Source organism: Rhinatrema bivittatum, chromosome 16 (genome assembly GCF_901001135.1).
Source record: "Rhinatrema bivittatum chromosome 16, aRhiBiv1.1, whole genome shotgun sequence".
NCBI classification, from domain to species: domain Eukaryota; kingdom Metazoa; phylum Chordata; class Amphibia; order Gymnophiona; family Rhinatrematidae; genus Rhinatrema; species Rhinatrema bivittatum.
In genome coordinates, this window is record NC_042630.1 from 12003712 (window position 1) to 12019066 (window position 15355).

The window sequence follows — 15355 nt, forward strand, 5'->3', positions numbered from 1 at the left end:
TGTACAAGAAAAAAAAAAGGTGGATCAGACAAAATATATATTAATATATGTGAAAAAAATCTTAGTCAATGGTGGATATGAGATGTCAGTCTTACTGGTGTGAGGAGAAAAAAGCAGAAAGGAAGATGAAGAAATTCATAGAAGGCTGGAAAAGGGAGATATTAAGAAAATCAACAGAGACATATAAAAGAACAATGATTGAGAAAGAGTTAGAAGTTTAAAGGTAGAGTTAGAGCTGTGAATAGTGAAGATTAAACTGAAACAGAAAGATTAGTAAGTGATTACTGAGAGACCAGGATCAAAATAATCTATTTTTTTCCCATTTTGTGTATTTCCCGATACAGAATAAAAAAGCTAAGTTGAGAGGCAGATAAGTTGTAAAAGACTGTAAAATAAAGAGAGGAGTGTTATGCCAATAAAAGAGAAAGGAGAAGAGAGAAATATTAGAGTAAAGATGGGAATAGAAAAAGGAAAAAAGTGAATAGAAAAAGTGTGAAAGTAAAAGAAAAACTGAGAAAATAAAATGAGAAATTATAAATAGATTAGGGGATAGAGTGTCAGGATGGAGAAAAGAATAGATCAAACGAGAATTGAGAGAGATAGAGAGATCCTACTATAGTTCTGAATTCCCTATGAAATGGAAGACTACATCTCCCTGCATGCAGTAGGGTAAAACCATGACTGACTCAGCATGTCCTCTTGGATATGGAGCTTTATGATCACCCTAGTTTATAGGGGTGAATTGAATTTATTCATTCAGCTACCTTGAGTGTGTCGGAATCAGGGAGGAAGTGCATTTTCAATATAGCCGGTGGATCTACATTCTTGAAAATTGAATACATCTAAACTTCCTGATGGTCACAAGCATAAGTATGACCCAAAGTTTAAAGCGCATAAGTGGGGTTTGCCCTAAATTCTCCAGTGAAATATATATATTTTATGTCAACAATTGCACTCCATAACCATTGTTTGTGCTATCAGGCTAGACAGGTGATAAACAATATTTTCATAATTCTGTATTGTCTTCTGTGTTCCCACAAAGCCTCTGGCATGACCAACTGGATACCAAAACCAAGTTTTCCTTGGTGTACTTTCTTTACATTTCTCGTCAATTGTAAGTTTTCTTTAAGTGGGTCAGCTCTATGCATTCATGCAACATTTTGAGCCTCATCGCTTGTTTCAGTTCTTGGCTGTGTAGGTCTAGGATGGTATTTAAATTCTATTTAGCTTGCAGTTGGATCATCTCTTTTACTTCTTGAGAAATTAACAAATGGCAAAAAGATCACACTCACCCAACGGCATCCCAAATTCCATTAATCTGTTTTGGTCTCCTTCTTTGTATCATATTTCTTGTGAAATATCTTGTATTTTATAATTTGGCATAGTGTTTTGAACAAGTAATGATTATTTGATTATTATGCTTTATGTTTGGTTATATCTGACTGACTGCAGAGTAAAGTTATGCAAAGTTGTACAAAGACATGCTGTACAATCATTTTCCACTCAGCAGTGCTCAGGAAGGCTAACAAGAACAGGAATTTGAATATTTGAAAATGTATATTTAAACATTTCTTGAGCAGAACCAGAAATGCATTTTTTTGGAATCAGCTATCATCTTGTGCTGTAATTACTACATTCAAAATCTTTCTCTCTCTCTCTCGCTATATATTATGTCTTGCATGAATGTGATAATGTCCAGAAGATGATTTCTCTGGCATATGGTTGTAAAAATAGAGGTAAAATATCATATATTCCATAGGCCGTATAAAAATTGGCTTCCCTTTGATTTAAGGAAATAATAGTAGATGGTGGCAGATAAAGACGCACTAACCCACCTCTCTGCCCAGTTTTTCCTGTATGCTCTGCTAAAGATATATCTCGATGCCAGCCGTAAAAGCTTAATGGCCTGTAGTGTATATATATATATATATATATCCAAGACAATTGTTAATGTCTTTCTCTCTGGTTGACTATTTTGAATGAGTTCCCATACTGTACCTAACACCCAGCAGCCTGCCATCAATGCCTTCTCACTAAAGATTTGTTTAATCTGATACTATGAATGTTGCCAATGCCCTAATAGCGCTGCATATAATCTAAATAAAATATTGGAACACTAGTACACCTACCTTGTTGGTGAGTGATATGTTTTAGTTACTGCTTGGATATTAATTTTGTTGATTCTGAGGTGCCTGGCGCAAGAAAATTCAAAGTGTTGAAATTCATGCAGTAAAATCACTCTGGTTGTTGGCTATTCCTGAGATCTTTTTACTAAATAGGGTTTGGAGGATTACCTAGAGACGCAGCACACAGTGCAACAATTCACAAAGTGCAATTAGAGGTTTTAGTGCTGTTTGCCAGGTGTCAGCATGATGTAATACTAAGTACAATTATGTAATACATAAACCTGAAGCAACAGAGCAACACCATGCAAGTTAAAAAGTTTCCTGATACAGCATAATTAACCTTCGGGACTCCTTCCATGACAACTGTCAGACCACGCTCTCTTCTCTAAGGTGGACATACCCTGCAGTAAGAATTCCTGGTCATACATAGGTCGACATTCGAAGCCTTTGGGAGTTAGTTCGACAAAAGTCTTTAATATTATCCCCAACTGAGCAGATTGATTTTGTGTGAACAGCGAGTCATGTGTGCAAACTTTATCTGGATAATAATAGGTGGCATGAGGAGAAATCGGGGGGGGGGGGGGGGGGGGTGGTGCTGAACTTTACCTGGTGAGCACATGTACAGAACATTGTCCAGTTAAAATAATGCACGTAATTCTAATCATAAAAATAACTATTCATATGATATTCAGACAAAATCATGTGTGGATCTTTCTTAAGGTATATTCAAATGCAGATTTATGTGCATAACTCCTGTTGAATATCCAGATAACGTTATGTGCATAACTCTACCCGGATAATGTCCCCACTTGCTGGCTTTATGAATATTGAGATTATATATTTTAGTTGGAACCCCCCCTGGGACAGATTTAAAATTTTGGGTAAATGTGAGGCAAACAAAAATTGAAAACCTGCAAGGTAGGTTTTTTTGGGGTTTTTTTTGCTTTTCTTTGTCCAAGGATTTGATTTTCAGCAGCTTCAGAAAGTTAGAAACAAATTTCACAGGGAAAAAAAAACCTTGTCTTTGTAGAAATCTTCTAATGCTGTACAATTGCCATTGAAAAGTACAAAATTGAATATAAGTGGGCAAAAATGTTTGGTATTTTTGGATTACCTTAAGGGGATCATTTTAGGAATGCAGTACTATAATCCAACCATGAAGGCACGGTATGTGACCTGGCACTTGGAATTTAGAAATTATTTATCGTAGGCAAGCGTGGTCATTGTTAAAAAATACCATCCTAGAAGCACAGTCCAGATGTATTCCACACATTATGAAAGGTGGAAAGAAGGCAAAATGATTACCAGCATGGTTAAAAGGGGAGGTGAAAGAAGCTATTTTAGCCAAAAGATCTCATTCAAATATTGGAAGAAGGATCCAACAGAAGAAAATAGGATAATGCATAAGCATTTGCAAGTTAAATGTAAGACATTGATAAGACAGACTAAGAGAGAATTTGAAAAGAAGTTGGCCGTAGAGGCAAAAACTCACAGTAAAAGTATATCTGAAGCAGAAAACCTGTGAGAGAGTCAGTTGGACCATTAGATGATCGAGGGGTTAAAGGGGCACTTTAACCCCTCAATAAGGCCATTTTGGAAAGATTAAATTATTTCTTTGCTTTGATGTTTACTGAAGAGGATGTTGGGGAGGTACCCGTAATGGAGAAGGTTTTCATGGGTAATGATTCAGATGGACTGAATCAAATCACGGTGAACCTAGAAGATGTGGTAGGCCTGATTGACAAACTGAAGAGTAGTAAATCACCTGGACCAGATGGTATACACCCCAGGGTTCTGAAGGAACTCAAAAATGAAATTTCAGACCTACTAGTGAAAATTTGTAACTTATCATTAAAATCATTCATTGTACCTGAAGACTGGAGGATAGCAAATGTAACCCCAATATTTAAAAAGGGCTCCAGGGTGATCTGGAAAACTATAAACCGGTTAGCCTGACTTCAGTGCCAGGAAAAATAGTGGAAAGTGTTCTAAATATCAAAATCACAGAACATATAGAAAGACATGGTTTAATGGAACAAAGTCAGCATGGCTTTACCCAAGGCAAGTCTTGCCTCACAAATCTGCTTCACTTTTTTGAAGGAGTTAATAAACATGTGGATAAAGGTGAACTGGTAGATGTAGTATACTTGGATTTTCAAAAGGCGTTTGACAAAGTTCCTCATGAGAGGCTTCTAGGAAAAGTAAAAAGTTGTGGGATAGGTGGTGATGTCCTTTCATGGATTACAAACTGGCTAAAAGACAGGAAACAGAGAGTAGGATTAAATGGACAATTTTCTCAGTGGAAGGGAGTGGTCAGTGGAGTGCCTCAGGGATTTGTATTGGGACCCTTACTTTTCAATATATTTATAAATGACCTGGTAAGAAATATGATGTGAGGTAATCAAATTTGCAGATGATACAAAATTGTTCAGAGTAGTTAAATCACAAGCAGATTGTCATAAATTACAGGAAGACCTTGTGAGACTGGAAAATTGGGCATCAAAATGGCAGATGAAATTTAATGTGGATAAGTGCAAGGTGATGCATATAGGGAAAAATAACTCATGCTATAGTTACACAATGTTAGGTTCCATATTAGGTACTACCACCCAAAAAAGAGATCTTGGCATCGTAGTGGATAACACATTGAAATCATCGGTTTAGTGTGCTGCAACAGTCAAAAAAGCAAACAGAATGTTGGGAATTATTAGAAAGGGAATGGTGAATAAAACAGAAAATGTCATAATGCCTCTGTATCATTCCATGGTGAGACCGCACCTTGAATACTGTGTACAATTCTGGTCGCCGCATATCAAAAAAGATATAGTTGCAATGGAGAAGGTACAGAGAAGGGCGACCAAAATTATAAGGGGAATGGAACAGCTCTGCTGGACTGGTGGTTTTATCTCAGCCATAGTACCTACAACCTTGGTGTCTTGCTTAAGCTTTTGCAGTTCCAATGTCATCAACCATTATTTCTGTGATGTCACTCCACTGATAAAATTGTCCTGCACTGACACCAGAACAGTTGAAATAATTATTTTTGTTGAGACTTCGACTGTTGTGGCCATCTCTCTCCTTTTGACATTGGCATCTTACATTTGTATCATCTCCTCCATCCTAAGGATTCCCACCAGTACAAATAGATTGAAGGTCTTCTCCACCTGTGGCTCACATCTGACTGTGGTCACCATATACTTCGGCACCGGTATTTTTATGTATACAAAGCCTGTAGAAAGCTATTCACTGGATGATAACAAAGTTGTTTCCATGTTCTATGCTGTGATAACCCCTTTGCTAAATCCCCTTATATACAGCTTGAGGAATAAAGATGTAAAAGATGCCCTGAGGAAGTTCATGATAAAAAATCACTTGTTTCAAAATAAAAGTACAAGAGTTTATTTTATATAATCTTTCAACTAATAATTAAAGACATTTGATACCAGAAAAGGACAGTTAATTGTCTTATGTAGGATGACTTCAAAATGTTTTACTCTACTGTATAAAATAAACTTTTAAATAAATAAAATTCCAGAAGATACTAAAAACATGATTGATTATTTCCACGTTTAATGTTCAAAGATCTGTGGATGGAGAACATTTTAGAGAATGCAGAGGTAGTGAGGAAATTAAAAATATTTATTGTACCTCCCTGTCCAATTTAGCTTATGCTTGCAGATCAATGTTCTTTGAAGTAATACTCATAAAACTAGTTTTTGCTATATTTGTAGGAGCAAAGGTTAGTAGGAGCAAAAGTCAAGGTTTCCTAATTAGATAAAAATGTATGATCCTTTCTTATCAGTAACAAAATATGCTGTGCTTGTGTTAGGTCATGCTAACATGTTGACTAATCGTGACCTAAGACACATGTTGCTGAAATAAAATGCAGACATAAGACTGTGATTGGTCAAGCTTAAATAAAATGCTAAGGCATATTTTTGTTGAATCATGCTGACTTTGTATGTAGAAACAATATATATGTCTTGCTGATTGTAATGAACTTTATAATGCCCACTGAGACTTTGTCAGAAGTATGTTCTTTTCCTTTTAATATTAAATTGTTAAATACATTTGGTAGCATTGTACTGAAAGAGATCCGTCTTCATTTATTTTTAAGGAACGAATAAGAGGGAAAAGATTTAAAAAAAACTGTCCACAATTATGGTGTAAGAAACCCCAGGCCAATGATTCACTTAAGGTCAATCTATTTTAATATTTTTTGTGACTACCTTATTGTGCATGTTTTTAATTGGTAAGTAATTTTTCCTCAGCAGTACAATGTAGCTGCGGCAAAAAAAACCCAATGAAAGTATAGGTAATAAGTAGTATCTGCTGTTCATTTTTATGTCTTTACAAACTGTACCCGGCCACGCATTGCTGTGTCTCAGTCTGGTTAAATGGAAAAGAAAGAAAAGAGAAAGCGCACGTTTCTAATATGTTTAATTTCACAATGCTTGTGGGTATACATTATATTTTGTTGTTCCATTGTCTGTGCAGATATAGAGATTGTCTGGTTTGCTGACTCTAGAACACGCAACATATAATTGTGCATGTGAGAAGCAATCCATGTCTAGATGTAAACCGCATAATTCTAGAAATGAAAAAGAATGAAAAAAGAAAAAACATAAACTATACTCACTAAATGAATGGTAAATGACACAGCTCAATTCCAACGCAATGTCACAAGAAATAATTAAATTAAAATGAAAATAAATCGAAATCTATGAAAATTCAATTTAACAATGCAATCGGAAACATTGAAATGGAATTGTAAAATATTTAGTACAAGCCGTTAAGCCCATTAAAAAGGGCGAGATTTTTGTCCCCTCTCCTCCTACGTCTTTGCTCTGCTCCTCCCCCCCCCCCCCCCCCCCAGCACCACAAAGGGCCAGAGGCAGCGACGGTGGTAGGAGCTGCCGCGGTGGCCGAGGGGGATCTCGCGAGGCGTAATGGTCCTGCCATCCCAACTCCCTCCCCCCTTCCCCGGTGGCGGAGGGACAGGCTCAGACCCCTTTCACTCTATCCTTACAGGCCCCAACTCCTTTGCTCTCCCATTCCCCTCTACACTCAACCCCTTCCACTCTAACCTATAAGTGGAGAGCTGGGGGGGGGGGGTAGAGACTCTCTCTCTCATACAGGCCCCTACATAGGCTTCCTCTCTCTCTCTCTTGTACATACGCTCTCCCTCTGTCCCTCACACATGCATGCCCAATCCCTCTCACACACATACACAATCCCTCACGTAGTCTCCCTCTCGCTCTGGCACTCACACTCGCCTTCAGCTCACATTAACACACGTCTCTCTCACACAGTTAAAACGGGTGATATTTTTGTCCCCTCTCCACCTAAGTCTTTGCTCTGCACTCGCAAGAGCTTGCAAAGTTCCCACGCCTGTTGTGTCTGGGAGAGTGAGGAAAATACTCCATCCCCTCCCTCGCAAAGGGCAGGTGGCAGGCACTGCAACAGATTTGGGATATGTTGCCTACCTTACTTTGCTCTTTCTGGGAGACCTGTGCCTTTAAGAAATTTGATCAGGGGCTTGAGAGGGAGGAGGGAGCAGGGCTCTGGCTTTCACTTTCGTGACGGTGCTTTGCTGGGAGTGGGGGTGGAGCGATGACCATGTAAACTCTTCCCGTGGTGGCTGAGACCCAAGGGTGGCTTGACATCACTGCCTTCCCCCTCCCCCCCCCCCCCCCCCCGCAGTTGCAGGATATTTACTTGGCTTCTCCTTATCTGCGGGATTCAGGGGGCGGGGGAGGAGGGCGAGCTGTTCTCTGTTCAGCTCTTTGCGCTTTGGCTGCTGCAGGCTGCAGCTGGTTGTGATCTCTTCACAGCCACTTTCTACTGCATTTGCTCTGCTCCAGCCATCCCAACTCCCTCCCCCCCATTCCCCGGCAGTGGATGGACTGGCTCGGCGACTCTTCTACCCTTTCCTCCTCCTGTGTGTAACTGTCCGGCAGTGCCTATTCCCTCCCCCCTTCCCCAGCGGCGGAGGAACAGGCTGAGCCGTTTCTTGGAGCAGTGACTCATCTGCCCTTTCCTTTTCCCCTCTGTGACACCCAGCATTTAACGCAGAGCTCTATGGTCTGCACATGCGCGGTAGAGCTGCTCTCTACTGCGCATTTGCGGTCCATCGGTCAGAGCCCATTTATATTGTAGATGGCATGTGTTGCTTTTACGTCCAACAGATGGCGCTGTTTTTCCAAAAAAGCATGTTTTTACCTGTCACAGGTGTGACATCTATATAATATAGGTATATAAAAACACACGCGTATTTGAATGCAACCTTGTGTCAAAATTTCAAAGCAATTGGTGAAGAACTTTCAGAGATTTAAGATTTTGAACAAACGAACATTTACATTTTTATTTATATAGATTGTGTGTCTTGTTATTGTATGTCTTTTACATTTCTTAGTTTGAAGTCATTTCTTTGATAAGTTTTTAATAAGTACCTCCGTTTCATTGTGGTTTTCCCTTTTATTTTAAGCAGTGTGACCCAATGTGATTTAATTCTCTCTCTCTCTCCTCTCACCTCACTTCTTGCACTCTTTCATGTGTTTGGCTGATCCTTTTTTGGTGTCCACCATTCAACAAGGAGGATATATAGGGTTGTGAGTTTTATGGGGTATTGATTTTATTTTATCTTTTTTCTTGGATTCCACACAAAGGGGATCAGCTATAGATCAGCCATTCCTTCACAGTGGTTATTATCTTGTTACTTGATTTAATCTCATGAATTGCTTTGATTCACCTACGAAGTATTTAAGACCCACAGGCATTAAATGATCCTGATCTTGAGGTGGTGCATAATTTTTATTTCTCCTGTTGATATACTGGTTAAAGTCCATTAACTTGCCAGGTTCTTATGGCCTAGATGGCCACTGTTGGAGACAGGATGCTGGTCTGACCCAGTATAGCATGTTCTTATGTTCTTAAGAGTTTACAAAACTCAAAACATATTTTTTTGCAGTTGAAACTCCAGTTTTCTATGCATGAAAGATCAACATCAACACATACTTATGATCTCTTTTCATTTTTGGTGCAAGAAGACAACCCTGGGGATTATATCCCACAGATCCTAGTGGTCCTTAGTGTCTAATCATGGAACAGCTGTTTAATAAGGTAGTAAATAAGCATTAAGTGAAAGACCTTCATGAGCACTATAAATATGCATTTGCTGACTGTGGTTATTCAGGAATTACAGATCTGTGGGTGCTTGAGCACCCACAGTTTTGAGCAAACTCCTTTACTGTGATTAGGAAGGGGGTAATTTGTGTTGCGTTTAGCACCCCACACAATCATTTTGAAATGTTGGCTCCAATGGTAAGGATTTCTTACGTAGTAATGAGCAATTTCTATTTCTTTTTTTATTTCTGACTATACCAGCTGGTTTGGACCTCTGTTGTCATGGAAATATAGCAACATAGACTATGGTGGTAGGTGAGAACCCTAAGGCCCAGCCAATCTTCCCAAATGTATTTCCTGATGCTGAAGTACCATCGACTGCAATCTCTGGATTTGCTTTAGCATCTTGGCAGTCAAAGCTCCTCTGTGTTTGTCCTAAGCTTGGTTGAATTACATTTTTTGCTTTCAATCACTACCCACTCCATTGGGAGACCGTTCCATGTATCCACCACCATTTTCCATGAAGAAATATGTCCTTTTCATTTCTACAGCCTGGATAGCAAAATATGGAAGAGAAAAAAGTAGCTTATGAAAAGATATTTCTGCTGAGTGAGCAATGTGAGGTCCATCCTACTGGTAAATATGTTCCCCACTGTGGTAGAGATGCATTTTTCTGGTATGCATGTTAGCAGATGTGATGAACCTCCAATTTTAGGGCTTGTTTACTAAGGTTTTGCTCCCATTCTGAGTTTATATGGAAAAAAGAATTTATTCATGATTTGAAACTTGTTTTGTTGATTTTTGTGGTGGTCTTATATTACTGCTTGTATATTCTGTAATTGATTTTGCATTTGCTCTGTTGTAAGTTGCTGTGAATATCTATGGCATCTAATTACTTTGGAAGTACAAAATAAGTACATCATGTTAAAAATTCCAGTGTTTGCCTTATTTCAACTTTTATTTCCTTTTTTTTTTTTTTTTAACTTCTGTTTAGACTGAAAAGCATTCACAGTGCACTATGGACTAATAAGTATCTCAGTTTGCCCTTCACTTTTCTTGGTGGTAATTAGTTTATGGTTAGGGATGTACATGCCCAAAATTTCCATTATGGTTTTGTTTCAATCGAGATTTTCATTTCGGTGTTGTTTCCTTTTTGTTTTGTGAGTTTCCTTTGTTTTGTTTTTATTATTTTTGCCAATTTGTGCATACGCTCATTAGCTTGCATACATAATTGCAGTTGCATGCAAAAAAAAAAAAAAAGACTCATTTTTCATTCTATTCAGAGTCACTTGCCATTCAGTTTGTTCTATTGAGAATGAACTGAAAATGGCCTCGTTTCTCATGATTTACACATTTGTTGCTATGTTTTTGTTTTACATTATGTCATCTGGCATGCTATGGGTTCTATGTTCTTTCCTTTTCTGCAGATTAAAACAGATTTCACAAATTAAAGGACTAAACCACACCGTGTTGAATGGGTTTATTCTCCTTGGAGTTTCAAATCTCCAAGAGTATCAGGAGGGTGGGTTAAGGGAGGAAGCAGGGCTCAGTTCAAGAACAGATGTCTTAACCTTCAAGGTATTGTCTTTCCTGGACTGATATGACAGAAAAAAAAACCCAATAAAGAATACTGCTAAATCTAATACAAAAGCTGCAAAATTAAAGGACAATGAGAAAACTAGCCTACAAAGTCTTACCAGTATAAGGGCTGTTGTATTTCACTCATCAGTCCAAGAAAATTCAGTCTACTTGATGAATAAATCAATGTAACTTGTTTAACAAAACAGTTTAAAAAATTATGTTGCATAAAAAAAAATATTTATGCCACATAGTAAATAGTAATGAAGGCAGATATACCAATGGTCCATCCAGCATGTCAAGCAAGTTTTTATGGTAGTAACTGCCACTCCGTGCAGGTTACCCCCATGCCTTATGTTAAAGGTAGTAATATTATCAAAACCAAGCAAAGTACCTAATTTGAAAATGCTTATATTATATGCTCCTTCTGAATTACTTTCTGCTCTCTCCCTGATTTCCTATGTAATAAGAGACTGAGAATATGATATTGGTGTTACATTGTAGGTTTTTCTTTTAGCCTTAGATTATTTGTTTGATTATCTCTGTATTTCCTATACAAATGTTTTATTTGTATATTATGTAAAACGTGCGCTGAACCCTAGGGGAGCCCCAATGACTTTCCCCATTCCCTCTGGCCGCCCCGCCACCTCCCCCTCCCTTCCCCTACCTAACCACCCCCAATCTTTATTTTATAAGTTGCACCTGCCTCCGGGCCGGCGTAGGTTGCGCATGCCGACCAATGGCCGGCCCGTGATTCCGGGCAGAGTAGCAAATGGCTACTGCGCCTGGAGGCTCCTGCCCCCGTCCCGCCCTTGCCTCGCCCCTTTCTTCAAGCCCCGGGATATACATGCATCCTGGGGCTTTACACGCACCGCCAGGCCTTTTTAAAATAGGTCCGGCACGCGTAGGGCTTTCAAAATCTGCCCCTGAATTTGCCTCATTCTCCTTTACCATTAATCCCCTCTAAATGTCTTACTTTCTCTCTTTTCTCTTTTTCACTATATGTTCCCTGCTTCTCTGGCTCAGATTATTTTATTCACCCTTTGCAGTTAATTAACAGCAGTAAGAGAGAGGGCTCTATCCTTAGCGGCTCCCAAGATTTGGAAGAATTGCAACTAGAGCCTAGACATACAGAATTTAAAAAACCTTGAAAACATGGTTATTTAAGCAGGCTTACGGTGAAAACAATGACTGACTGATAAGAACCTGCTTTAATATTGTAAGGTTTGTTATAGGATTTGATTTTATATTGTTTTAGGTATGAGATGGCTTGATTTTAAATGATTGTTATTTTATTTGATATTGATATTTGATATTGTTGTATGTATGATATGGATTTATAGGAAATGAATGTAAACTGATGTGAAGGTTAAGTCTATACATTGGTATAGAAAAAAATTGGTAAATAAATAAAAATAAATAATTGTCAAATCCATTAACCCAGATGACTCATGATTTACACAGGTAAACTGGCCTATCTGAAAGGTGTTCTCCTTAGGCCAGCTAAAAGTATACGTGGGCCTCCACAGCAGATGCATTTTTAGCTGGAATGAGGGGACACATTCCTGGGGCAGGGTAGGGAAAAAGCATCTGGAGATTTGATTTTCAAATATTCATGATGTTGTATGTAGCTTTTTTTCTCCTGAAGCTAATTTTACTGATAAATCTTCAGGTGTTTTTTACCCAGGGATCTTTTAGCCAGCTTTTATAAATAAACTAGCTTCATTGTTTGTTTTCTTTTTAAGCATGACTACAACTTATGTGAGTTAAATGCTCCTTTCTCAACAATTCACTCTTACACTAGGTTTGCCTGTTCTTTCTTCCTTTCTTTCTGATATCCATATTCATGTGACCTTATCTATATCAAATTTACATTGTGCATAATGTCTTGCTGAAGAGATTCAATAAATGAGCAACAAATGTAATAATGTAAGAATTTCATGACACTAATTTCTGTTGGATTCTCTCCACTGCTGATCTCCAGCTGAATGTGGAAGACGACAGAGAGAATGCAACCATTGTGAAACAATTCATCATTGTTGGCTTCTCAGCTTCAAAGAAGATTCAGAGTTTCCTGTTTCTCTTGTTCTTGCTGGTATATGCTTCAACAGTTGCCGGGAATGGTTTTATGATCATCATAATTTGCAAGGACCATCATCTACACACTCCCATGTACTTTTTCCTCAGCAACTTTTCTTTCTTGGAAATCTGCTTCACTTCTGTCACTGTTCCCAAAATGCTGTCAGACTTCATGGTGGACAGCAAAACTATTTCCTTCTCTGGTTGTATAACCCAATTATTCTTTTATCTAATGTTAGGATGTGCTGAGATTTACTTCCTAGCTGCTATGGCCTATGACCGCTATTTAGCCATATGTAACCCCTTGAGGTACCCACTTATTATGAACAATCCCCGCTGTGTCCAGCTCTCCATTCTCTGCTGGACTGGTGGTTTTATCTCAGCCTTAGCACCTACAATATTAGTGTCTCGCTTAAGCTTTTGCAGTTCCAATGTCATCAACCATTATTTCTGTGATGTCACTCCACTGATGAAATTGTCCTGCACTGACACCAGAACAGTTGAAATAATTATTTTTGTTCAGGCTTCGACTGTTGCGGCCATCTCTCTCCTTTTTACATTGGCATCTTACATTTGCATCATCTCCTCCGTCCTAAGGATTCCTACGAGTACAAATAGATGGAAGGCCTTCTCCACCTGTGGCTCCCATCTGACTGTGGTCACCATATTCTTTGGCACCGGTATTTTTATGTATACAAAACCTGCAGAAAGCTATTCACTGGATGATGACAAAGTTGTTTCCGTGTTCTATTCTGTGATAACCCCTTTGTTAAATCCCTTTATCTACAGCCTGAGGAACAAAGATGTGAAAGATGCCCTGAGGAAGGCCATGATAAAAAATAAATCACTTGTTTTCAAATAAAGTACAAGAGTTTATTTTATATAACCTTACAACTAATAAGTAAAGATATTTGATACCAGAAAAGGACAGTTAACCATCTTGTGAAGGATGATTTTGAAATGTTTTACTCAATTGTGTAAATTAAACTTTTAAATAAATCAAATTCCAGAAGAAACTAAAAACATGATTGAGTGATTTCCATTTTTAATGTTTAAAGATCTGTGGGTGAAGAAAATTTTAGGAAATGTAGAGATGGTCAAGAAATTAAAAATATTTATTGTACCTCTCTCTCCAATTTAGCTAATGCTATTATATCAATGTTCTTTCAAGTAATACTCATAAAATTAGTTTTTGCTATTTTTGAAAAAAGAAGGTTAGCAGGAGCAAAATTCAAGGTTTCCTAATTAAATAAAAACATAAGATCCTTTCTTATCAGTAACAAACTATTCTGTACTTGTGGATTATTATAATTAGGTCATGCTGATCTGTTGATTAATTGTAATCGAAGACACTTTGCTGAAATAAAATGCAGAAATAAGACTGTGGTTGTATATTTATTTATTTTAAAATATTTCTATACCGTCTTTTCAAACAAAGTTTGACCAAAACGGTTTACAACATTAAATTATAAAATACATCAAAAATAAGTAACTAAAAGAATTATTTTTAACTAAAAACAGTGAAAAGTAAAATAAAATGAAACCAAAAATAACAGATAAGGAGGAAAAAAAATACAATATATCTTTATAGACCCTACTCTTTTAAACATAACTATACTATTTTTACAAAAACAAGTAAAAAGCCAGAAAAGATAAAGGTAGGATATCCTAGGGACTATGTCTCATAGAAACCAGAACCCTAAGAAACAAGTAATACCTAATTCATAATTGATTCATTTTAATCAATTATCATAATTGATTCATTTAATCATTTTAATCGCCTTTATATAACATTTCTATTACTACTGTTGTTGTTTTAATGTTATTTGTTATTAGTATTTATTCAATTTTCTCCAAGTTCATTTTCCTGTTCCATGTAAGACACACCTGTTAAGTCACTCCAATGTTATATGTAAACCGAAGTGATTAGCAACATTGTTGCTGGAACTTCGGTATATAAAAAATGTTAAATAATAATAATAAATAATAAAGCTTTCAATATGAGTAAATGGTATATACCTTATTAGGGTTAGGTATTCAAACTAACAGGGTCTCCGAAAGCTATCGTGAATAGATAAGTTTTTACTGCCTTCTTGAATTCTTTATGCCTAGTAATTTGCCTTAAAGTGTTGGGAAGTGAATTCCACAACAAAGGTCCTGCCACTGAAAAGGCTCTTTCTCTGGTCATGTTCAGTCTCGCCAGTCTAACTGTAGGAACATCAAGTAGATATTTATTAGCAGATCTAAGATGCCTAGTCGGTTTTTATAACCGTAGGGATGTACAGAGCCAAGTTGAGTCTGGGTCATGTATTAAAGAATGAATCAGTGAGAGAACTTTATATTTTACCCGAAATTTAATCGGAAGCCAATGTAACTTGGCCAAAATGGGAGAAATGTGATGTCTCATGGGCGAACCTGTTAATAATCGGGCCGCAGAATTCTGTATC

At 37.6% G+C, this 15355-nt stretch overlaps 1 protein-coding gene across 1 annotated transcript; it reads left to right on the forward strand.

Annotated features, from left to right (window-relative positions):
- The first annotated feature begins 68 nt into the window (after nt 1–68).
- On the forward strand, nt 69–13770 carry LOC115077293 (olfactory receptor 5A1-like). Its single transcript, XM_029579583.1, has 3 exons — nt 69–208; nt 10679–10829; nt 12814–13770. The coding sequence occupies exons 1-3, from the start codon at nt 69–71 to the stop codon at nt 13768–13770; spliced, it is 1248 nt and encodes a 415-aa protein (XP_029435443.1).
- Nucleotides 13771–15355: the final 1585 nt, after the last annotated feature.